The sequence below is a fragment of the Galleria mellonella genome, unplaced genomic scaffold (assembly GCF_026898425.1).
Source record: "Galleria mellonella isolate WM207_F2 unplaced genomic scaffold, CSIRO_AGI_GalMel_v1 utg172, whole genome shotgun sequence".
In the NCBI taxonomy this organism is placed as follows: Eukaryota; Metazoa; Arthropoda; class Insecta; order Lepidoptera; family Pyralidae; genus Galleria; species Galleria mellonella.
Genome location: NW_026442015.1, coordinates 640,942 through 668,932, shown reverse-complemented (window position 1 = coordinate 668,932; position 27,991 = coordinate 640,942). Strand labels below are relative to the sequence as shown.

The 27,991-nt window shown below is 30.1% G+C and overlaps 1 protein-coding gene across 3 annotated transcripts; it reads left to right on the top strand.

The window, feature by feature from the left end:
* Positions 1–4: 4 nt before the first annotated feature.
* On the top strand, positions 5–25,880 carry LOC113514342 (clathrin interactor 1). Of its 3 annotated transcripts, none has more exons than XM_052893068.1 (11): positions 5–191; positions 5,708–5,909; positions 12,065–12,193; positions 12,454–12,562; positions 12,954–13,037; positions 13,458–13,545; positions 14,027–14,190; positions 14,778–14,952; positions 15,287–15,468; positions 15,861–16,001; positions 16,654–19,688. In XM_052893068.1, the coding sequence occupies exons 1-11, from the start codon at positions 142–144 to the stop codon at positions 19,413–19,415; spliced, it is 4,086 nt and encodes a 1,361-aa protein (XP_052749028.1). In that variant the 5' UTR covers positions 5–141; the 3' UTR covers positions 19,416–19,688. The 3 variants fall into 3 exon arrangements, with proteins under 3 accessions (XP_052749028.1, XP_052749027.1, XP_052749029.1); XM_052893067.1 differs by having other exon boundaries at positions 15,858–16,001; XM_052893069.1 differs by lacking the exon at positions 16,654–19,688 and adding an exon at positions 20,068–25,880 and having other exon boundaries at positions 10–191; positions 15,858–16,001.
* The last annotated feature ends 2,111 nt before the right edge of the window (positions 25,881–27,991 follow it).

The following is a 27,991-nucleotide window of genomic DNA, read 5'->3' as shown; positions in this document are numbered from 1 at the left end:
AAGTGGCAACATTCATTCTCGCCATTTTGCAAGAATGTCAGCCAAATCATCAGCTCGCGCTTTTAGTTAATTTTATGTTGTTTTATGTAAATTTTGAGTGATTTTTATTTGAGACCAGCGATTTAATATTTGGGGATAAAAATGGACCGTTTCATAAGTATGTGGAAGGTGCGGGAGTTGGCGGACAAAGTGTAAGTACTATCTAATTTTTACAAAATTTTTATGCAAATTACACCCATCTGTGTTAATAATCAGTTTTGTTGTTATAACGCCCTTTCTCGTACAGTAGTAATGTATTATTATGTACCTCATACCCAATTGCTGTTATTATTATTTGTGAATTAATTTTAATATAAAAATAATATTGTTCCCCCCAAACAAGTTTTAGATTTTTCTCCAAAAATAGTGTAATTGGTGAAAAATAGTGCATAGGCATTCATTTAAATTCAAATATATTCAACAATAACTTCAGGCGGATGTGTTTACTATAATTGTCACTATATTTTTTATTAATATAGATAGATAGTTAACTGAATATTATGGTTTCATATTATGTATATGATTGATAATACTTAATAATAATACCATATTGTTAGTTTTTTAACACTATTTTAAAAAGTTGATAGATAACAACACAGTAATATTAGCTGTGAGATGTGGACAGCTTTTTTTAATGAGTGTAAATGAAATAGTAATGACCCTACATACACTAGGGGTGCATTAGTGAGAGATGATAGGTGAGGATGAAGCAAGGCAGTTGGCTCTTGTGACAAAGTGAACAATAATTAACTACTATAGTTGCTGAGATAAACTATATATCAACCTGATAGGGATATATTTTTATATATTGCTAGCAATGGAGTTGTTAGACCTCATTACTAACAATCCCTTTACCTCCTAGATGTGAACAGTTATATAAATCAACAACAATCTTTTACATTATCAACTTTAAAATTACCTTGATTACTTATATATTTTTAATGGAACATTCTGAAATGTTAATTATTTTTTCATTGGATATTGGTCACTAATTGACAGAAATTAATTTTATATTAGACCTTATAATATGATACAAAAAGAAGGTGAAGAATTGAATAAGTGCTGATTTTGTTAATGAACATGTTGGTCTCATAAAAGATTTTCATGTTACTGAACAGCAATTATAATTTTTAGATAGAAATGCTGATTTCAATGAGGAATACAAAAGAGTGTTACAGCCTTTACAAAAATAGATCTATACTCAGTTAAAGTAGCAGTATTTTTGCCAAATATATAAGCATAGGAAATGCAAAATAATATTAAATGGATTTAAAATATTTATTTGTTTGGAGCATCAGATGAAAGTCTAAAAATGCTGAAACTAACATTAAAATTTAGATGTAATGACTGATTTGTAATCCCTATTACATATAGATTCATGATAAAAAAAATAGTAGTAATGGGTTTTTACATAATTACAGTTATTTTCTTATGGTGTACCCCAGCACTACTGTGTAGGAATAACTAATATGCTAAATAATGTAAAGCTCTAGAGTTAATACCATATTGAAATCAATATTCTGTGGACTGTAATATATACTACAATTAAGTTGACAATTTTTATATTCATTTCTATTTTTAATCTATATTACAGTTTTGAATATCACATATACTTCTTTAATCTATAATATGAATAAAATTGTAATTCTATAATAAACTTTTAAATGCATCTATTTTCTAAGTAATAACTGTTTTCAAAAGTATGTAGGGGAAGTATGAAAATATAATAATTTTTTAATATGTACAATTCAAATTTACGATATAGATATAAATAAATAAATAAATATATACGGACAAATCACACAGATTGAGCTAGCCCCAAAGTAATTTCGAGACTTGTGTTATGGGATAGTAACTCAACATTACTATATTTATAATAGATACATATATAGATAAACATCCAAGACCCAGGCCAATCAGGAAAAGATCGTTTTCCATTATGACCTGGCCGGGGATCGAACCCGGGGCCTCCACGTCGCAGGCAGGTGTGTTGACCGCTGCACCACGGAGGACGACTAGATAGACTAGAGAAGATATATAAACATCAAAGTTTTTACTAAAATATATTTAAGTACAAATATAGGTTTATGTTCAGTAATATTTGGCTCTAGAAATAATCCTAAATTGTGTAATTAAGATTTATTTATAATGAAATTATGATAAACAAGCATGTGGTTCATATGATAGTAAGTAATTACCACGGCCCATCGACATTAATAACACCAGAAAAGTCACTCATGCATTGTGAACCTTTTAATTTGGTTCACCCACCTACAGTTACATTTTTATATTATATTGGTCATGACATCATTGTACCAAGCTTAATTAGGAAAATGCTGTGTGGGATTTTAATGGCTGTAAAGTTTTATTTATTTGTGATTGGTAGAGTATTGAACCTGAATCTATTTTCAACTGACCAACAAAAACAATTTTGTTGTATTTCTTTAAACCTCATTATTCCATCAATTGTAAACTAATTTAGAAAATTCTTGCTTTATCTAAAAAACATACTTAAAGATTGGTTTCATCCAATCAAAATCAGCTTAGTATTTTATTTTTTAAAACAAAAGAACTTGTTTTGCCACAAGTGAAGTCTTTGTGGAATACAATTTATTAAAGTTGATATCTATTGTACACAAAATTAGGTTCAAAAGTATAAATAAATCCTTAGACAAGCAGGCTAACTTTTTACACAATCACATTAAATAGAGAAGATAAGCATACCTTATTTTACACTATTATTTTACCACCTCTTGATGGTATATCAAAATTAAACATACACCAGATTTTAAATAAGAACTTTAGGATGAAATTCACATACAATTTAGTGCAGTAGTTTTTGTGTAATGCTGCAACAAACATACAGACAGATAAAAATTGTAATAAATTGCATATTATTTTTTCATAAATATCTAAGTACATACATTGCCTAGTTACAAGTTTATTAGATGTGCTGTGATTATGAATTTATTTCAATTTCTTTCAAAAACCTATCTAGAGGTCCTTTACAGGATAGGAAGAGATGCAAGTGTCAAAGATCTTTTAAACTTTCAAGTTATCTTTTACTCATAGCTGATGCATGCATGCTGCTTATGGAGATTGATATCGTATTACAGTGCAACCTTAATATAACAAACCTCAGTATAACGACTTCCTCGATTAAACGAATTTTTCGTAATCCCCTTGAATTGTCCATAAGAGTCAATGTAAAATATACCTTTACATTGCGAAGAGTTTTTGTGAACGACCTCTTTATAACGAATTTTGTCTAAAACCTTTATATAACATTCCCACTAATAAGACCCTTAACCTCATAGTATGTGATTCACTCTCGATAGGGTTCGACATGTTTTTTTTCGTAAAAAAATATTGTTGTTTGATGAGAAGTAATGTAAACAGTGCTGCTCGTCATGTTTACTTCAACATATTCTTTTTAAATCAACTTGTTCTTGCATTACTATATTACGAACATGGTTTGTTAGCATTTCGCTAATTCTTCACTGTGTCACGGAATACCAAATAGTGCAGTATTCAAAGATAAACTTCCAGGACATAATTAAATGCCTAGAATGTCATATGTTTTTGTATACACTACAAAATTACGCTATCTTATCATGTCGATTGTGTAATTTATAATTCCACTTATCAGTCGGGATTTTACGTCCTTGATTGTAATTTATTTATCTACTTTGACCATATCAATCTCTACACATACGAGTACAAAGCGAAATACCATTTACTTATCGCGAATTCATCAACATTACTTGACTGCTGAAACGCATGTTTGACCAGTTCCTTATGGTGTGTAGAAAGCCATGAAGAAAATATTTTTAGAAAATTTTACGAGAACAGACAATAACGAGACATACGTGGCAGAAACAATGGTCAATAGCTAGTGTGCACTACTTATATATTGGGTAATAATGTAAACTATGACCGCGACTGTTTGCGTAGTAATCAAAATTCTTATGAATTGTTTAGATACCAACGTACATTCACTATAATTACTCATTCCTACAATGTATCTAGTTTGTAAGAAGAATATGATCTAACACTATGGGATTTTTTTTTTTTTTCATAAATTTGTCCGGTATTATTTAATATAATGTTAAAAATTGTACCACAATTTATTTAAAGTCTTTAGTATAATATTTGCATTTGTAACTAATTTGGCTTCATACAAGATACTGTGGTTTAATGTTTTAGATATTACTTCAAAGTCTATATATTGATAAAACGCTTGGCTGATTATGATAAAACATGACTCATCATATAATATCTACTTGATTATATATTTCTTTAAAATGCATTCTGCCATCGTCGCATGATAAAGTAACAAATATTTAAAAAGATTTTATTTTAGTAAATACCACTTATTGATTAATCATGGAATTTTAAATACTAATTTTTCATGCCAAGCTATTCAGCAAATAAGTTTTCTTATAGGTGTAGTCAAATCCTATTTTATTTAGATTAATAAATAGAAATAAAATCGAAATCTTTCTTTTTCGTTTAATTTTTTTTCACTCACAACCATAACGTTATCACGAAATCGTGCATCGAGGTCTTATTCTATATTTAGCATAGACATTCTATCGTATTTAGTACCTGGAGTCAATTATATGCAGAATAATTAATTGAGTAGTTTTTTCGAAAACTTAGTACCTACTACACGTAATAAATCGACACGTAATTTCGGTTTTTTCATGGGTTCTGTTATGAGACCTTGACCGTAATTTCTATAAGCTTGACCTGGACACCTTTCACTTGCGAAAATAATGCAGCAGTGTTAACCCTTCTTTTTGATGTTGGCTAAAAAACAGCGAACCGGCTCGTTCAGATTACATAAGCTTATCTCGCAATCTCGATAGTTGCACAAATACGTCCAATGCAGTTGTATAAGGACAATCTGATTGACAATCAATTGCATATTTATATTTTGTGCAGTTGATACGCCTTTGATTTTTTTATTTATTATGTATAAATGCATATGTCAGGCAGGCGGCTGGTCGTAAAACTTATAAGCCAAATCTTTTTGTAATATAGATAAAAATATATTACGCCGACCCCAAATAATAATTGGGATAAGGGTAGGAAGATGATGATAATTTCTTATGCATAAAAACTTATAATCTTCATAGAGTATAACTTAAATATTTTTTTAAATTTCTGTATACTACATATTCGCTGATAGGTATTATGACCTTAAATAATCAACTAAAATAATAATTAATTGAATAGTGTTTATTATTTTCCTATGATTAATAAGGTCACATATGTAACTTGATCTGGATAAAATAAATGGCTACGATTTACATATGTATTATCCATGCTAATATTATAAAGTTAATTAAGATTTTGAGTTATCTTAGTGATCTGTCGGTTAATTTCTGTAATTGTATATATATAGATACACCATTAGAACGCGGTGCTATGGTAGCATGTCCTGCCGAATGTCTTCTCTATCCCTTAGATTTAAAATCTGGTTGTTATTCACAGGTATATCAGTTCAAGATCACATTAGTAATTATATGTTTATGTGATTATCTAACCTTTCGTATATCGTGCGTACTAACGAATATCAAGTTCCAATAAGTGAAACAAGAAAATGTCCTAATATTTTATAATAAACTCTTTTAATTTTATATTGTATTGTTACTTGTTCCAGAACAAATGTGGTAATGAACTATACAGAGGTAGAAGGCAAAGTACGGGAGGCGACATCCGACGAAGCTTGGGGTCCTACTGGTCAGCAGATGCAAGAATTAGCACTGGCCACATTCACATACGAACATTTTCCGGAAGTTATGTCGATGCTGTGGAGACGAATGCTTCACGATAACAGAGCTCATTGGAGAAGAACTTACAAGGTACAATGTGACTTAGCTATTTTCAGATCTATACAGGCTGAATGAAATGAACGAATCTTTTTTTTTATATTAGAAAAAGAATACTATAAAATAGTAACATAACAGTAATAATAAGTATTCTTTTAAGTGAGTGTTATATCAATGAAACAAATATTTCATTAGTACAAAACACAAACTTAAATGGATATTAATGGTTTCAATACAAGGCAATCCGTATATTTCTTCAGGGTAAACAGAGTCGCATGTCAACATACATTATTCTTATACGCATATCTAATATCTTTTCCTACGTTTACGTAATTTGTCATGCATTCACGGCAGTATTATTGCAGTATAAATAATAAATAGGTCTATTTACGTGTGCAAATGTACGCGGTGACAGCTAATGAACCCTTGGATTACCAATATTGATTTTCAAATCTCTTGTAATTTTTAAGTACCTTTTTAAGTCATTAAATAGCAATTATTTCTTTCTCCGAAGATACCCCCAGTCAGAAGTCTTCTTTTACAATAAAGAAGGCATAACAATAGGGTAGCAAAGCGGGCAATAAGCCACGAGCTTCCGGCCTGAGGGGGCTCCTAGTCCAAATTGATACTAACAACATCCAGCTTTTTTAGATAAAGTGAGAGCCCCGTCTAACGAATCTACCACGCCCCTCTGATGGTATAGTAACGCCACTACCTAGAAATCTTTGAAACTTTACCTTCATGTCATTTATCTAAATGAGGAATTATTTTTGTGAAACTTACTATCATTACTAATATTATAAATGTGAAAGTGAGTTTGTTTGTTACCTTAAAACACCTTAAAGGCTTAACCAATCACTGTGCAATTTGGTATATACCTATTGTATGAGATGGAAAATGATATAGGCTACGTTTTATCTTAGTAATTAAATATATGCCAGTCACGCTGATGAGGTCGTAGGTAAAAGCTAGAAGTCTCTAATTTTCCTACATCAACCTCGCTTGGTACCTAATAAATAAGTAGTCTTTATATATACCCCTGGAGATTAGGTTTCGAAACTAGCCACTATACGCTAAATAATAAAAAATATTACAGACATTGAAACAAAATTAATGAAGTATTTTAAATATTATAATATTAATAATATTATTATAAATAAGTATACCCATGGTACTGCTCATGTCTATAGGCGACGGCTACCATTTTCCATCAGGTGGGCCGTCAGCTTGTTTGCAATTCTAAGTTGTATAAAAAAAACCATATATCTATATTATAAATTGTGATGGTCCCCCCCTTTGTGCACCCCTTATAATAATAACCCTCTAAACTAACCTACACATGGAAAACCTACAAAGCCTAAGAAAAGCCTACGAAGGCTTTACCTAATGAAATCTATGAAAATATAATGAAAATCTACCCTAAAGAAAGGCCTAACACCCTCAATATAGCCCATACCTATATTACCCTATACACCCTAAACATCTTATGAATCTTAAAAAACCTTACAATAAACACATAATATTAAACAGATCTTATAGCAGAACACTTGATCATTTGGCCAGATAAATAAATGTGTGATCGTCTAGTAATGTAGGACCCGTTGTGTGTGTAATAACCAAAAGGTTCTTTAATTGGTATATGACAGGAGTTAAATAATGAAGATGATTGATAAATATTTAAGGATTAAGAATAATTAATGAATTATACTCATAATTCATGTAACTAGGAAGTTAGAATATAATATATTAATTTAATAGTAAATTACAGAATAACTGTAATAATAAAAAAAATGGGGGAGCGGTCGGGCCCCTCACACGCCCGGACCAGTGGAAGACTTTCCAACTATCTATAACTCTTCCTCCTAAAAGGTAGGGAAGGGTATTACTATTTATTAATGCACTCTGATGGTAATAAGGGCATGAGTATTCTCAGTTCCAAACCAAACATAAGTACATTTACTTCAACATTACAGTGGCTCCACCAGCCCCACGATGCTTCCAGTATAAATTGGTGTTTGCCAGAGGCAAAAGGATCGGAACTGAAATCCCAGGATCACTCCGACACGAGAGCTTACTCATGGGCGATGACCCTTTCAGTCCTATATGGCGACATAGAGATCACCCACTAACAGTACGAAACTGTTTCCCAGCGTCACCCTGTTATGAGCTTACTCAATGGGGGTTTCCCTTCGGCTCCACAAGAGATCAGACCAAGAAGCGAGATCACCCAGACACCAGAACTTACTTTGATGGGACATAACCCTTCGGCCCTATAATGTGACATTAGAGATCACCTGTGAAGACAGTCCGATAGAGATGAAGATTTGTGTGATAGGGGATACCTTCCACACCCTGGAATTGGCCAAGCCATATAATGTTGATTATTGCTATATCATAACATAGCATTGTCAATTTAATATTATTTACTTAATACCAAGAATACTCAAGGTTCAAGTTAAATCTGTTGATTAGGCCGGAGCCTAAGAACGAGTAGTCCAACCCATAGGTCGAGAGCTACTAAAAGTAATGAGTGCTATTGAATGAACTATAAGTCCAGTCAATTATATATAATATTATTGTTGATTAACCACATTGTGAATTAACCAATTATTTATTCAGAGAGATATATCTAAAGGAACTATAAGTCCTTTAAAAGACACTGATTAATCACAAGTTAACAACGTCTCGTGAAATAACCAGTTGGGTTTTCTATAAGTTTGAGGACACTAAGTCCAACAAGCAATTATTGTGTTGAGAGTAATAGAGATCTTTTGTAATATTTGTAGAGGTTTGATTAATCACATTGTGAAATAATCAGATTAAATAATTATGTAGCTTTATAGAGAGGACTATAAGTCCTAATTGGTTGTTGTCATAAGTACTGATAAATTACACATTAAAGTGCCAGGTCAATTATTATATATAGGTATATAGGAAGGACAATAAGTCCTATTTGTGTATGTTGTAGTAGTAGAGGCAATATATTGCATAATTATAATGTGAAAGATATATATTAAATATATATTTGTATAGAAAGGACAGTAAGTCCCATACAATTATTGTAGCTGTACTATAGTTATACTATATCTACTTCCTTTTAGTGTCTTAGTAAACCTATTTACTAAGAGGATTTCTCAGATAAACAAGTGTTTTAGTGTTTAAATCATCATGATTAAATCCCTAAGAAATTAGGTCTTTAAATAATTATCATATCATTTAAGTGTAATTTCTCATATAAATAATTCCAATATTTCCCTTACAGTTATTATAAAATAACAGAAAATTATATAAATTTTCTATAGACTTAGATATAGAATCATAACGTGTATAATCTCCTTTTGTTTGACATCTGTCACATTAATGACGTATTGAATGACGTATTGATGTATTGAATTGAATTTTGATTATCTATCACAACTGTCAACGTAACAAATACTAGCAAGTTTGTTTATTTGTATTTGTTTAATATAACTAAATATAAAATCATCATATATCAACCGTAATATACAACTAAATTATCAGTGACATAAATAATCATGGTTTACACCAGAAATAATTAATAGTATCCAGTAATGCTACAGTTTTATATTCATATCAGTAGCCAAGCTTACTTTCAAATTCAAGAATGAACAGAAGATTAGAAGTTTAACATTCTTATTGCAATTGTACTTGCAATAATATATACATACAGTACTAATTATCAAGAACATTCCTCAAATACATGTGTGGTGAAGATTTTCCCAATATGCTATCTATTTGATTCCTAACCTCTAATGTAAATTTATTAAAGAAGTGAATAATCAGTGTTAGTGTTTGCTTTATTAATATTTAAAGTAATTGTCCTAACTTGATATCAATAGGATAATATCTCCTTGGATACAGTCCGACATAAACATATAACTCAATAATTAAATTTATAAAATACTAATATTATATTTTACTACTTGTATATCTCCATACTATTCCCATAAAATATTCCAAACATGTATATTAAATATAAATCCAGTAAATATTCACTAATATTAACCCTGTCTGAACTTGTCTAGTCTATATAACATGAACAAACAACACACATACAAACCTTATCGCCGGGACAACTTCCTTTCTAAATATGAGTAAAATACATAGCTTCACAAGTATCATACAGTACCAATTTTATACTGAACCTCATACCTAGTTAAGAGTAACTATAGTCAGAGAATCTTTTAGTACTTTTATTACCATTAGGAAATAAATCCACACCTATAATATCAGCATAATTAAATATTATTAGTAATCAGTAATACACACAGAATTGTTATTATCAGCTTGTTTACTACAACAAAATCAATATTAAAGTTTATAATAAATCAAGACAAAATATCTATTTAAACAATACAGGCTTGTTTACCATAAACATCCCACCGTTACATGAATTTATCTACTAACACATTAATGTATTAAAAGTAATACATTCACATAAAATCACCTGCAACAGCTAAGCTGATTCTCTGTACATCTGGTGTAAAACAAATTCCCACATGTAATCATGGGTAATTAAAAGTATACAAAAGAATCATTAGTACAGTTGACCGAGCAATGGTATGAAAACACTTTACCATGAGACGTTAAGCATGAGCAGGTGTTCCAAATCAACACTGTAATAGTGTAATAAATACAACTATTCCATCATCATCATCGTCTCAACCATCACCAATCCACGACTGAACACAGGCAATTCCCCATAGACTGCCAATAGGAACGGCCCCAAACTCCTGCACCCACCGAGTCCCCATAATACACATAAAACAGTCACTCCAACCAATGGAGGCAGCCCTCACCACACTTGCATATACAGAGTCGCCACTCAATAACCCCTCTGTCTCATCAATGGTTGTTTCCCCAGCAATGAGACCAGACCACAGCCACCTCAGTCTATTTATCCTCAATAAATAAATAATTTATAGTAACTAGATATGAATTTAGTTAGTATTATAATAGTTTTATAGTTGATTCAATAAGTATTTGCCAAAACTGGACAATTAGAATATTGAGTCAAATCGATGAATTTCTATCAAACAGCCATATAATTGAATTTTGTATATGAGTAGAATAACGTAAGTATGTATTATTATTACGTAAATTATATTGATGTAGATCTTTGTTCAAATGTGATTGCATTTAACTATATACGCATTACCTAAAGGTATATGGACTCGATTAAATACGTATTTTAATAGTTGTTGGGAAAAATATTAAGTATAAACTTTGCCTGTGATCACAGTCAAAAATCTAACTACGTAGTAATAAATGGAACAAGCTCACCGGATTCTCCAGTCTTCCATTGACTCTTTTCACACACTTAATCGATAGTGATACACTAAGATCTTAAACCCCTTCATAGATCCAGTCACTCCTAGCTCTATATCCCAGTTATCTTTTTTATTTTATTGCGCAGTTCCTAAAACACGACTCCCCGCCATTTTTTTTTTTTTTTTTTTTTCTTTTTTTTATTTGGCAATTCCTAAAAAGCGACTCCCGCGCGCCCGCCGATCTGCCGTCCCTTTCTTTTTTTTTTTTTCTTTTCTTTCTCTTCATCTAGTAACGTCATAGATTATCTCACCGAAGGGTAGATATTTCAATAATCAGATTTAGCCCATTATTCGAACTGAACTTTTCTTCAAATTCAATTTAATTATATGTTAATGTATTTTGGTATTTTCTATTAAATTGATTATCGAATTTATAAAACTTTAAAGACTCTCATAAACCTTATTAAACTGTGATGTATGCATCCTTTTTACACCTGATGATAAAAGGTAAACTATAATTTGGTTATATATAAGATATAATATATTTTTGTTTAATTTATTTAATTTTCTTGGGACATCCACTACACTTTGAAAACACATCAAAGGAGTTTCCCTTCTGTGTCAATATTTCATATATGGTAACGTCTTCTCTGTACGCTATTGTGAACCTTGACTTTAAAGTTTGTTTATATTAAATAGCTCAGCTTTCGCAGCGGTCACCCATAGGAACCCCTGTTTCTTTTCTATGTACTTATGGTATTAAACCTATTGTACTATAGGCGAACCGTCACAAAATGAATGTACAAAAGCATATAAATAAATAAATTAATTAATTAAATTAAATAATGAAGTTCCATCAAAATTAATTAAATTAATAAATAAGTGTTTTTCTTTCAGTGCTTATTGCTTCTCAGTTACCTTGTCCGCAACGGTTCGGAGCGTGTGGTGACGTCGGCTCGCGAACACATCTACGATCTACGTTCTCTAGAGAACTACGCATATGTAGATGACTTGGGAAAAGATCAGGTGAGCAAGCTTGTTAATAAAGATTAATAATAAAAATAAAGTTATTACAAATTTGGAATGATCATTGACTATTTACTTGAACGAGATTGGCTCACTCTGTACTTTACAAATAAATTTGAATTTATATTTACATTACACTATGTCTTTATATAAATATAGTTTATACAATTTTATAATTCATAACACAAGAGAAAAGTTAACTCGTGATATTTATTATAAAAATAATAATAAATAAATAAATGGTACTTGTTTTTCTGCAGGGAATAAATGTTAGACACAAAGTTCGAGAACTTATTGATTTTATACAAGATGATGAGAAACTTCGCGAGGAAAGAAAGAAAGCTAAGAAAAACAAAGACAAATATATTGGTGAGTGATTATATACCTTACAAACATCTATAACGCGTATTGTTGTTATTAGAAAAACACATGTACTCTTCTACAAATTTTCGTTACGTTTCGCTGATCAAGGCGTTATCACAAGGTTATTACACAGAAGGAAATAAATGTAAATAATCTTACTATATACCTCACTATATACCTTTGAAAATGATTTTAACCGCGAATCTGGTCAGGTATTTAATATAATAAGTTCAGAGTCATGCTTTGCGTACTTTAAATAATATGCGTCAAAAAACCCCTTCACATTTCTCCGTGTACTATACCAAATCCTTTTTTCTCTATTATATATATATTCTTATTCCATTTATATAATTTTAAGATTTTATCTAAGAAATACTTTTTTATTGATTATTTGCAGGTATGTCGTCAGACGCGGCCGTGATGGGTATGAGGAGTAGTTCTGGGGGTTGGGGCGAATACAGCGACCGGGGTACCAATTGGGGTGAGTTGACTCATCTTCATACATATTAAATTTTAGTTAACTTTTAATTATATAATCATAACGGTATATATTCAACATAATATTTTATATACCCGTAAAGTCGCCATTTCATAATTATACATCTCCATTTAAATTTAATTATTTATTTCATTTAAATCCCTATATATCCTTAATTTAGTTTTCTATTCAACCTTTTATCTGATTATTGAATGAAAACCAATTAAATCTTAAAATATTAAGTACGGTTGCATACCTTGATGCGTTGGATTCAAAGATGTTAATTAAAAATGGTGATTATCTATAAAATATTTCTGATTTAAAATCATAGTTTAGACAGATAATTTAAATTTCAATAGGTAAGTCAGTTACAAAAGTTTGCACTTGTTCTCGAATATGACTGCTGCATGTATAATATTCCAGATGAACCAAAAGATAGGAGAGGTGATGAAGAAGAAGAATATGACAGAGATGACTCAGACGGTGACTATGGTCATAGAAAACCACAAAAGTTAGTATTACATAAAATTTTGAATTTTGAACCTAAGCTGTTAGTTTTATTACCTTTAAACTATTAGAAGTAGCAAATAATACTTGATAATATACAGTATGAGAATGATGCAGAAAATATGCATTATTTGAGTTTAGTTGTAACACCATATATCTCATTTTCACTTATATCAATTGAAAATATTGTCAAACACTAATATAAAAATGTATATGCCCATCGACAAATTAATATTATTTTTTATGTAACTGCATTCCCCTTCTCTATAATACCTATTGTTAGTTAAGGAGAACATTGATAAAAATCGTTTTTACTAATTAGTATCTTTAGTTTAATGTATTTATTGATTATAATACACTAATTCTTTTTATAGTTATGGTCACTATTCAACTATTAGCATTGAGTGTCACTAAGACTGTACAAACTCAGCCTTACTACAGTGAGTAGTTACAATTGTATTAAATGTATCATTGTTGATCTCTAGAGAGAACGTATATCGTGACACGGAGAGTGCGGGCGGCGGTGTAGTATCGGTAGGTCCGGTTGGACGCCGTTCTCCGGACCTGCCTTCAGGAAAATCCCTCAACATCAGCCTCAAAAGCCCGGCCGCCAGGAAACCCAGCACGCCAGTTAAGAAGATCGATCTAGGTACTTTTTTGAGAAGTCAACCAATTTTACATATTTTTTACCTCTCAGTACGTATAGACAAATCCTAAGGCGGAAAGAGTATAGGTTGGTTGAAATTCGCGCACTACGGCTCTATTACGAAGCTTAGTGTGGAAAGGATCAGATAATCTAATTCGCTGGTCACATCAACAGGGTACTTTATCTGTCATGAACAAAGGTCAATTCTGCATCTCTTAATATATATGTGCCTTACACTAATTCCGTGGTGTTTTAAAAGGATACTTTAATTATTAAAAAGTATAACATTTGGTATAAATTCTAAAACACGGAACACCTGCTTATCAATTGATATGACTCATTTTGATTTTTTTGTACATTTTCTATATTGTGTAGCGGAAAGTTGATAAATCCATGATACTGCTCATGTCTATAGGCGACGGTTGTCATTTTCCATCAGGTGGCCGTTAACTTGTTTGTCATTCTAAGTTATTTAAGAAAAAGTTTTACTTGAACACCACAAAAAACAATGTCCAATTATTTCCAAAACAGGGAGATTCCAGATGCATTGTTGGTCTACAGTCTATCATGTGCACACATTAATATTACAGGTGCAGCGGCGACATATGGCAAATCAGTAACGCCAACCCCAGCGCCGACACCCACGACAGCCCCGCCGCAATCCCACACTGCACAACAGTCACAAGAACTACTTGATGACTTGTTCAAGACTTGTTCTGCTCCCACCACTGCAAACCTTGTGCTAGAAGATGATTTTGACCCCAGGTATAATGACATACATTACTTAGCTGTCAATTTAAACAATTCTAAAATATCGCTACATTCCTTATAACATTAACACATATTGACTAATAGACAATATATGACAGTAAGTAATTGAAAGTTATACTTTCTTGGATGTTTTCACATTTTGCTAACCAAAAAAAAGTAAAACTCGTAAAGTATCTCTACAATGGCTACTACTATTAAAATGGATTTATTGCATATCCTGTCAAATACAGGTTAGCATATGAATAAAAAAATTTAAATGTTTTACCTTACTAAACAACTGATATTATAGATATGTAATTAATTCATAAAAAACAATGTAATATTTCAGGGCGGAGGAGCAAAAATCATCACCAAAAGAAAGTTCCGATTTTGGGGAGTTCACCAATGCGTTCGGTGCGCCCTCTACTGGCGGAGATGACGGCTTTGCGGACTTCACCAGCGCCTTCACCACGCCAACACCGGCACCCCAAGCACCTTTACCTGCGGCACCAGCACAAGCCCCACCACCAGGTCAGTCCATTATATCCAGACAGATTTACATTGAATCAGACACAATCATTGTAAAATATAATAGAAATATAGAACATACAATAACATGTTTTATTCATAAAGTAATTCACCAAGTATGCTAGGCAAAACTTTACCCTTTCTTTATTTTTTAATGTATGATGTGTAATATACCGTAACAAATGTAAAAGAAAAATAACTGAGAACATGTTATTAATAAACTGTAATATTAAAAAATAAATCTATTTTCCAGATTGTTCCATATTTTTCTCAATTTTTTACAATATTGTACACTATATTGGGCCCAATATGTAATTTTCAAAAGGATTGACATTATCTCCATAAACAAGTGGGTTACTTTCAAACTAATAAATAACCAACAATTATTACAGTAGCCCCAACGTCGCCAGCATCGAATGTAGACCTGCTGAGTGAACTGTCGAGCCCAATGCCGGCATTTGGAATGGAGGCCCTTAGTGGCCACCTCGCTGCCACTACTCTACAACCATTGCAGCCAACCTTGCAACCTTCCCAAGGTATGTGCCAGATATTTACAATATTTATTTAAAAATACAATTGAACACTAAATATATAAAGATACAGAATACCAATAACATTTATATATCTTATGAAATAATTTACTAATTATTTTGTTCTCCCTAGAGCATTTGGTAATTCTATTATTGCCTATTGCCTCCAAAGGTTGATGTTACAGTTATATATTTATGTAAAATATAATTATTCTTGATATTGAATCTAATTACATGAATAATTATATTTGTTTTGAAAAAAAGTTTTATATAGGTAAATATTTTTTTTACTTATTTTTATTTCGTTCTTTCCTTTTACTATATACTATAACTATTTCTGTTGTTTGTAATGTAAACATTGGAAATATGTACAATACATATCTGTTGACTAACATGTTATTAGTATAATATCTATATATGTTTTTTGTCATATGTCTATTTACATGTTTTTTTTTATTTGTGTGTGTTATGTTCTGTATGGAGTATTTTCCCATTTCAGTTTGTCTTTTTTATAGTAATAAGTTTTTAACATATTCAAAGTAACAGTTTATTCATTCATTTATATAAATTTAGCTTAAAATACATGTGACTGTAAGCATGAAACCATTTACCATGTATCAAAAATTTTTGGGCACATTCAGGTATTTTTTATTTACAGGCGATGCGAAGAATGAACTGACATCTTCGCAAGAGCACTTACAGCGAGCCATCAAGAAATTTCTAGACAATTTGCAATCAATAGAAAGGATAAAATCTGAAAATGATGTGTATATAATTAAAATATGTTTTGAAAATTTGAAAAAATATTTCCCAGGGCCAATCACAATACAAAAGTTGAATGGAATTGATGAAATAATTATCAGTAATGAAATATTAGAGTCCTACTCTCTATTGCTATGTTCTGTAATAAAGAATTTGCTACCACACTGGCCTTTGTTCAAAGAAGAACTGATAAATCTCTTTACACCAGAAGAAAGCTTTAAACTCAGTCACGAAATACTGTCAACATTATGTGGTTTTCTTAAAAATGAAACTACTTTTATTTGTAAAGCAATAACATTTATTTTACTTCGATACATGAAATGTGACGCAGTATTGACAGCTGTTGTGGACTCCAGTATTGTAGAATTCGCAAATGAAAAGGATGTTTACAAACATCAGATGCAATGGGATAATTATATCCAATTACTGGCAACACTTCCCGAGAGGATTGCCAACAAATTGGAAACTGAAACACCCAAGGATTTTTCTCATGAAAATTATTCATACAACCTAATTTTTCATGTAATACGCTGCATAGACTTTTTAGCTGAAAGCAGTTTTGCAGAAGGTATTAAATACAATATCTCATATTTATCTCAACTATTATCTAAAATTATAATAAACTACAACATGAATGGAAATTCTGAAGCAATTTTGAAATTAATTGATATTCTTATAGTGTGGACTTGTGATAAAGAAATGAGTAAATTTGTAAAAAGAAAATTGATACAAACGCTATTTCATCATTTAAATCGACAAGCCATAGACTGCATCTCTGTTATATTATTGAAAAAATGCCCCATTGACTATAATAATCATGAACAATGTATATTGCACCTACTTGGAGATAACATAAACACAAGTAAAGATTGGATTGACATTTTGACGAACAAAGTACCCTTTTATATAAAATACATGGATTATAAGGATACAATGATTGTGGAGAACCTCATTTACTATATATCAACTGCTAAAAATTGTGTCGATATACTATCGGAGTTGGTTTTGAGATTAGCGTATGTGTGGTCTGATGTTAAACTAAATAATGTAGCTAATATTCCAGAGCATGTTTACATATCTCAATCATTAATTTTATCAGCAAAATACCGTGTAGTTATGTCGTCATTACGGAACATACCTTGGTCTACGTCCGAGTTGAAATCAGTGTTATTTAAAGGCATGTCTAAACATTTAGATGTATTATCACAAGAGTTTAGATGCATTGGCATGGCAACTGTTGAGATACTATTCAAAATACTAGCAGAACTAAACACATCTGACAAGGAAGCTGCAAATAATCTTAATTTTGATTACGATGACATGGGGGATACCTGTAAAGAAATATATAAAGTACTCAAAGATATATCAAATAGATGTTTGATTGATGAAAAACATGAAACTCCTGCCAGAGTTCGAGAAATAAATTTAAAAGAAATTTTCGATTCTATCATCAACAAAGTTGTAGATGAAGAATATAGACCCGTTCAAAACACAATAGTCACTTGTGCTGTTAAAAGTCCTCAGCAAACTAAGGAGATAGTGAAAACCATAATTTCAGTTAAATTAGATGCTCTAAAAAAATTAAAGAAACCTGAAATAGATGACTTGGATTCAGACGATGATCTGCAACCTTATGATATGAGCAATGATTTACCAATTTCAGCTAAAAAGCGACCAAATTACCTTAGAGATCTTGTCGACTTGATAGTTGAAGCTAAAGATGTTGAAACTTTTGAAGCAAGTCTCGAAGTGTCTGAAGAGTTAGTCATAAGACAATTGAAGACTGAAGATCCGAAACTGGCCATAGAACTCTTGAATTTATTTGTTCACTTAGATGATAAATATAGTGTTGATAATTTTGATATTATAAAATTTAATACAACAGTTGCAATAATCTGTAGTCAACCAAAAGTGTGTGCAGAACAACTGTGTAAAGAAATCCATACAGATGTCGGTCGGTACTCCATAGCAACGAAAATGTTTATGCTCGATGTGCTTTCAGAAGCAGCTAATAGAATAGCTGATGTGCGACCACATGTCGATGAAAAATCTAAAAAGTTGGAAATCGTGCCAGCTAAAACGAATGATGAAGACATACCGGCTGAAGAAATAATACGAAGGAGATTGATTAACAAAACTAGATACTTTCACTCGAAAAGACCTCATCCTTTTGCGAGAGCTAAAAGAAACGAGTTCGCCGCAGTGTCTGATAGTTTTTTCTACCCCCTTGTAGGAGGGTTTGGCATCAGGCAATTGACTTTAAGCCGTCATAGTTTAAAACAAGATGTTGATAATATTCTCCTTCTAAAATATTTGTCTGTAGTAGGAAATATAGTGCTTGCATCAAAAAATTGTCCCAAATGTCCGACTTATTGTTGGGAGATACTCCAAATGATGACATACATGAAATACACCCCGGATCCTAAACTACAGACTTGTATTATCTCGTTATTGGCTTCGGTAATATTAGCATTGCCATCTTCTATATTGAAAACTGACTTTTTCGATATCATGATGGATTTTAGAGCTTGGCTCGCCGAGTGTCTCACTAGCGTCGACTTGACTATGAAATTGGGCGGTCCAAAGTCTGAAGCAACCCTGTTTGCTGGACATGTTCTATTTTTATTAGAAAAAATTTTAGGGAACAGAAATGAATGAACAAATCCTAAATAAAAATAAATGGATTTTGATGTAAAAAGATGTTTGACATTATTCATGATGCGTTAATTTAGCGCGCTGTGTTCTATTGACTCTTCAAGTGGAGTTTTTATTGGTGACTTGTTTACAGCATGTCTGTACGGCAACGACTTTGTTTTCTTCCACAATAAAAAATATATCAACCTGCGCGCAACCAAAATATTATAAGGACGTGAGGCTATGAGTTTACGGATGTTGAAAGTGTAAGCAAATATAAATAAATTTGTAATTGTATTCTTATGTTTTATTACCTTGTAATTTAAAACAATGTTCTGAATAAAACTTATATAATAAATTCTCTATTTCGTTACTGTAACGTTTGTTGGGACGTCGATTTTAATCTTATTTATAAATTAACTCATCTATTGAAGAAATATAAATCTATGATATATTAGATATACGATGGCATAGCATACCTTACAGGTTGTATGCCATACTATATAGTAAAATAATCGACACTTACAAACCTTTCGGTAACGAAGCATTTTTCATTACAAACCCTTCCATTACCACATATAGGTAAGTTTTACAGTCACATGTATTTTTAATTAAAATCAACATTTAACATATCTTCCAAACATTTCCCATGTACAATAACTGTAATTCCAAACAGGTTTACAATCAACCAACTTACTCCAGCCCATCGCACCGACTTCCCAACAACAGACACCGGCGTCGACAGCGAACAACACGAAAACGACAACAAAACTGGGCGCAACATGGGCAGATACCACGGGTGCTATCAATATAGATGTAGATAATCTACTAGCCCCTAGATCGCCTAAAGCGGGCCCAGCGCCGACTATAAACCAGCTCAAATCTAGCCCGAACAGTCCAGCTCACAAGCCCAACCAAATACCCACTGCTGGAATGCCCAACATGATGATGAGTAGCTTCCCGTACATGCAAGCTCCAATGAACAATAACTTTATCGCGCCCACAGCTGGACAAATGCCCAGTGGACAATTGAACAATAATATGGCGCGACCACAATTCGAGAATCATAATTTCCTACAATGATATTGGTTACTGGCAGACATATGCCAGAACGGTTAAGTTTGTGCTTAGGTTTCGGAGCATCGAAGTATTTGTTTATTCGATATAAATAATCCATAAAATATCACTATGTTAGTGATTATATTCATAAATAAAAATTAATTACATTGTCTTTATTATTATAAATTTAATATTGATACTTAATTACTTTTATTACATATAAATAGTACCTGTTACTATAAAAGACACTGCATTCAAGAATAATATATGTAGTTATGTACGGAAATGCCTAAATCCCTTTATGCCATTCGCATAGAATCGCATTCCATGCGCATAGAATCCGTATCGCCGTTGGATAATCACTGATTCTAATGTCTAGTGTAGTGGAGAGGATTTGCCTATCAAAATTGAGGAATGGCCTGACTTAACAGTATTTTTTTTATAATATGGCTTTCCTGAATTTATATTTTGTAATATATATTTTAATATCCAAACATGCAAGAAATAATAAGATTGAGCTGGAAATTCAATATAATAATAATAATAAAGTAACAACAACAAATAAATCGTTTGAATCTTCGATGCTCTGAAATATTAACAATAAGTGTAATCTACAAGTGGGTTTCGTTGTAAATTAGGTAAATGAGAGTTTTATACGATTTTGATATTAAAACCCGTACGTTTTAAGTTCAATTTCGGTCGAAACCCGCTGTTTTCAGTGGTGCATATCAAATTATATCGCATGATATTATTTTACAAAATTTATTGTTCTCAAGTGTTAAAGCTCGGTTGTATGTTTACCATGAGACAACTGAAAAATATAATATACACTTTTTTTATCCATTTCTTCACGTTTATTAAAAAAATATTTAAATATATAGTGGCAATTATTTTTCTATATATTCTTTGACACAACAAATTCCATTATTATCTTTTATAGTCTGTAATAAATGGTTAAAATCAGCTTATATATTTTCGATTTACAGTTTCAGGTATAGAAATTTCATTTAAAGACAATACACTTATATACATATGTATAATATGTTATCACATCATGGTAAATATACACATTCTTGAACAAAGTAAACAAATCTTACTTTCCGAATCTTTATAAAACATTAACATTTGGAACCCAGTTTTTTTTTTTCAAATGTTAACATTATTATTAAAATATATTTCATTGCTCAAGTTAAGTACCAAATAAGAGTTTACATATTCAATGAATATTAAAACTTTGCAAAAGAATTACATATTTAACATAAATAAAAAAAAGTACATCTTAAATGACATTTGGGAAATGAATTGTTTGCTTTTGATATGAAACTTGTAACATTGAGTTCAGTAATAATCTCTTGTCAATATCAACTTTATTGCGCAAAAGTCGCAGCCAGATAATTTCCGTTGCCATGTTTTATATATATATATATATGAAATGCTTAAGATGCAATAAACAAAGATAATGTTAACATTCTTTTTTTTTTATTAAACCTCTTTATAAATGTAAAAAAAAAAAAGAAATTAGATGACACAATAAAGTATTGTATATTCTAATGTTATCGAAGGAACTACAACCTTAAATTTAACGTAACAAAACTTATATTCGGCTATCATTCCATACAAGTGCCAGTTGTACAATTGTCATAAATATTTATGAACTAAATAAAGGTGCTTGTTTCCATTTACTTAATCCATAATAAACCATTGTCATTGCAATGCCTCGATCTGTATTTTTTTCTAGTTGTTTAGTATTTTTAATCGACGAAAAAGAAAGTCTACTTCTATTTTTTTTTTTTTTATAATTATGATGTATACGAACAACATTTAATAAAAATGAAATAAGTATCAAACCAATATAAACGTTGCCCCTTATTTGGCATACTACTTTAGAAAAATAAAAACCTTTAAAAACAAGTTCATCTCTAGTTTAAAATTACTCATGTGCATTTCTAAATCAAATATATTTTACAAAAAGATGATTAGGCTTGACAAATTCTATTTAAATTATTAATTTTTGAAATAAATAAGTTTTATTGAATATACTATTTACAAGGGTCACGTTTCTGAAAACTAATATTCAATTTGGTGCAATTTGTAGGGGATCTGATTTTACTTCTTCATTTTATATTAAATGTTTTATTAATGAATGTATTATAATTTCAGTTTGGCTACCGTTTGCTCTATTTTGTATATGAAATCTTCTGTTATTTAATACCTCAAATTACTAGATGTGCCCATGTTATTTTACATATTTATGTCTTAAAAAATTATTTTGATGCAATTACTTTTTAATGTAAGAACACTTGTTTTAATTTATGTGTATTTAAGTCGATCATGCTGGACTAGTTTCGATTTAATATTTAACAATAGAATTGATGCAAATAGTATAAGTGTCCGTTTATTACGATAGTACTTATCGTCATATGTTAATGCATAGACAATGTTAAATTGAGATTCTTTATAAATTATTATTGTTTATGTTCCTAATGTCGATAAAGTACTAATTACATGTACCTTCATGCAGGTTGTAGTATTGTTCTTTGGTGTTAGAACGAGTATAGAGTATTTTTTATACCCGCTTTGACTTATCGTACTGTAGTGTCAAAATTAGTGTACCTACATTGTTATCGTGTTACGTTAGATAATATAGTAGGCTATTGAAAATTGTATATAAATATACTAAACGTTTGTACGCTGATGTTGCAACCAAGATTACTCTATGTAAATTCAATAATTCTTCAAAAATATACATTACGAGTTAAGAATAAAGAATAAATTTAAATTGACTACTGTTCTAATGATAATGAAAGTTTGTAAAGATAATTGAATGATTTGAATTTACTATCACGTAACGAATGAATGGGTTTCAATTAAATTTGATATACAGATGTATGGTATCCTGAATAAAATATTGGATACTTTTTAGTCACGCGGACAAAACCGATATAAGTGTGTAATATATCGATTAAAATATTATCCTATATGTTAATTGAGGTTAAATTCTATCTATCAACTTACTTTCAAATTCCTTCAATTGTTTAAGCGTGATAAAATAACAAACATTCATGTTTACTTTTGAACTTTGACTACGTAAGAATCTGTGAGATCAGACCAGACATACTAATAAAAATTTGTTTAAAACAAAGATAAATTTTAAAAGACTATGGTATTATAAAGTCATGCCTTTTTTGTAATCTTTTGTCAAAAATTTAAATTATTTATTACTATTATTTTGGCTGAATTTGGTACATTTTACTACTTTCCACTTTATGACTGTACTGTCTGAATTAGTTCAGTCTGGTCTATAATATTAATAATCATTTAACACTTTATTGAGTTTAAGATAGAGTAACGACCTTATAAAAATGGTTGAACGTTGTAAAATAGTTTGAAGGTATTATGAACGAGTCCATGTACACTTGCTAGATTATCCAATTTATTGTATACTTATTTCTCAAATTATTTTGTTTGATTATTTGTCTATATCTTATTAAATATCTCCATTCCTATTATATTCACTTTCTATTCAGTATGATTTGTATTAAAAAATATTTATTAATATAAATATTACAGAGGTAAATAGTTTAGTGAATGTACATCTTAAAAATAGCATTTCGTAATATAAATGTCGATTTATTGTTTTTAAGTGCATTTTAATTGAAAATATCAAAGGAAAAATTAATTTTATTTTTCTATCGATAGACACACTATTCTTTCCTAAGAGTATATTACGCAGTAGGCAAGATTTATAAGACAATCTCTGGTCTTTTTTAATTATTTTTTACTTCATTCTACTACATTTTACACGTGTTGTTTGTTGCACTACATTTCTTTTTTTTTTGTGAAATAAGAGGATAAAAATAAAGTTGACTAATGAGTGAAATTTAATTTAATAATGTGCGTAACATCTTCAGCCTTCAAAGTTTCAATGTCATAAATTTTGCCTATTATGTTTTTCAATAAAATAAACATCTGTCGAATTTTGTATTTGTTCGGTTATACAAGTTTTATAAAATTTCTTACGTGTTAAAAAATAACAGATGCATTTAAATCATTCCTTTCGGTTTTGTTGGTCAGTGGGTAAGTACTTAATGTTGTGGATACGGCAGCTAGAATTGTTTGAATACAGAAGAATTATTATATAACAAAAAATATTATTCTTAAAATCCACATTAGTAGAAAGTATTATAATGGTCCTCTGTTAAATTCAAAATAATAAATAAGATCACGATTTTAATAGAGTATAACAATTTTTAATGAATTCATTCATTACTGTATATAACTTTTAGCTTTATTTTTAACTTTGCGTTGGTGAATTATTAATTCGTAACACTAATAGTTAAAGCAGGATAGTATAAATCAACTGCATCTATAAACCTTTAGTAACATTTCTAATATTTTTTTGCTATAAATAATGCCTTCTGTATTTAACATAAATGTATTAAGATTTAAATTATTTTATTATAATGATTATAAAATTTTAATGTAAGAGTCACATGCGACGCGTTTGGGACAAATATCAAGTAATGATCGGGACCAAAGCTCAGAGTAACAAATTATTTTCTTGGCAGGCAGTAGGGCGTACAGGGGACGTGTCGTGTGTGATTTAAGTGCTATGGAGGTGCAAATCGTGTATTTTTATTTTAATGTGAACGAAGCAGTCATAGATTAAATCTGGGTTACTCGTAATGACTGTAAACAATAAAACTTTTTTATGTAATACTTTTGGCTAACAATATTTGACATAAAGTATTAATATTGTTTATAATAGATAATAACCCTTAAATCAATGACGTGCTTTTATCTTTTTCTGTTGTATACTGATGTTGAAGAATAAAAATACTTACTTTTCATTTGTATACGCACCTTAAATTTAAACAAAACATTTTGCAATGCTTTTTTTAGTCTATGGCTGCAAGCGCGCTATTTCAATGTTATAATGTACATATAATTTGTATTTTATATAGTTCTTCCATTTATTTCGTCATAATCGAGATTCAGAGCAATAATTGTGGTTTAAATTTATTTGTAGTTAAACATAGAGATGATTTTATTAGTTTTATCATTTAAATGTATATTGCAGTTACGATTGTATCCGCACAATTTTGTTATATAAAAACCTCTATTTAATATTCGAAGTATAATTATTAATTTAATTATTAGTTTGCTATGTGTGTAGTACCAAAATTCTAACGAAAATGACTCAGTGCTAATTTGACAACACTATTCATACCATCTCTTCCCAATTTCGTATCGAATATAGCATTATTAGTGTTGTCTAAAAGAACTGAATCGTAATATAATATTCTACATATATAATTATAGAAATTGTTAATACTATGATTTTAGATAGTATTGGATATGGTTCGACGATGTTTCGGATCGGTTTTGAGTTACGTCGAGGACATGATGTAATAAACATAATTATGACAATAGTTGTTTTCTTTTACATATTTCTTCATAAGATCCTTGGAATATAGTTAAGGCAGTATCAGGAGGCGAAATCAAACTCGTGAATTTAATTAAAGCCATTAATTTATTCGTGGAAAATTGAGCGCGTATAAATCTAAGCCTAAACAGAAATCTTAAAATTAATTTACAGGCTAAATTAAAAAAAAAAAGCATTTCATAAAATTATTCATTGTCATTGTTTTCATAGTTAAAATTACCTAATACTGTAAATTATTTTAACAAAATAAATTAATTTTCGCATGTTCATTTCACAACTTGGGACAATTCAGTCTTAATTAAATAAATATGGAATTTATAAATTTAAAATACTGGAATGAAACAAGTAAGATATACACATTATTATAGATCAGATATAATGATATAATTGCTTTTATATAAATAATTATTGTTAAAATTGAGAATATAAAATTGACATTAGTAGAACCTCAAATAATAGAATTTGAATTAACAATCGATTGCAATCTTTCGACGGATAGATAAAAAAATAGGACAGTACAAAATTGATTAACATTATTAAAAATAAAAGTATGATTTTCGTTGTATTTAGTTAAATTCACTGTTCATGCATGGAACATCCAAAGTGACTCATATATTTTAATAATATATGGACATAACAAATAAAGCAATATTTACTGTATCATAACGAAACACAAAACAGTTTTGTTACATAAATTCTGATAGAATAAAATAAAACTATACTCATTAGCTTTATTTTTGCATTTAAATAAAATAAATGGCAGTGAAAACGTTACAAACTAATAACACGCTACTAACGGTGAGTTTGAGATATTTTCTAATGCTATGTGATTTTATATTGTTTCAAATATATTAAAATTAGAAAATAACCGAACAATGATATTTCAATAAATATATAGTATTTATAGTAAAATATTGGATATAACATAATTATAATAAAAAGGCAGTGATATGTAACTTGTATTTATGAAAAAATAAAATTAATTTAAATTGAGAATAATTAAAAGAATACATTGATTACGTATTTATTAAAATACCACTATTTCACTGCAAAATCCTATACTCACTCCTAGAACAGTCGACCACAAAAGGTTAAGCCATTGCTTTTCGCATAACACTTTTGTTGGCGACTGTATATTATTTAATTGTGTCTATCTAAGCTATTTTACTACTACAACCATTTCACAATCCGTCTTATTGTCCTCTCAATCAATAATGCATGCTATGCTTGTCTTATTAAGACTAAAAGCGGTACCGACTTAAATATACCAATAGTATGAATACATTGGTAAAACTTCCAATTTTGTTACTGCATTAGAATTTGTACAGACTTATTTAATTTGTATATTCCATTGTCACAATAAAATATGGTTCATATATCGTTTTTCTCATTAAACAATTATAGTAATTAACATTATAAAAAAAAGAACCTTGCGACTAAATCCAAAAAACAAGATTACTTTCGATGGAATTATCTGTATTGTTTCATTCAATTGCATTTCAACTAACGATTCCCTAACGTGCAGTTTAAAATACAATACATAATAGAGATTCTAATTAAATCGACTGCAAACGACATTCTTACAATTTGCTTTTATTATAAAAATTTATCGAAATAGTGTAAAAAGTGTATTTCTTGGCGAAGATAATTAGACACCACTAATGCTTGATTTTGATCAAAACTTTTCATTATAATTCCGATATATACTTATTTTTAAGACTTTCCATGAATAATCAGTACAGTTAATTAAACTTAATTTTCAAAATGTAAGGCACTTCGATAGAAAATAATGAGATTCACTTAAAATATTTTGATAAAAATAATTTGATTATAGAATCACTGAATGCCAGTATAAATCATTTAAACATCGAATATACACATGTTTAATCATAAAAAATAAACCATAATTTACTATGGAAACGCAGTGTGCGTGTTTCTTATGAATAACAGCCATTTTTATTAATCACAAAAAAATACTTAGTCACTACTTTTTTCATTTTTATAGTCTGCTTCAGTAGAAATTAATGAAAAAGTAACGAAGTTTTGTTAAAATTATCACAGGAACACTATATATTGATTTTACAATCAAATTTTA

Bases quoted from the DNA above. Each gene is read 5' to 3' on its own strand.
- LOC113514342 (XM_052893067.1), top strand. From the start codon at position 142: ATGGACCGTTTCATAAGTATGTGGAAGGTGCGGGAGTTGGCGGACAAA. The intron at 12,194-12,453 runs GTGAGCAAGCTT...GTTTTTCTGCAG, and splicing joins ATGACTTGGGAAAAGATCAG to GGAATAAATGTTAGACACAA. The intron at 15,469-15,857 runs GTCAGTCCATTA...CAATTATTACAG, and splicing joins AGCACAAGCCCCACCACCAG to TAGCCCCAACGTCGCCAGCA.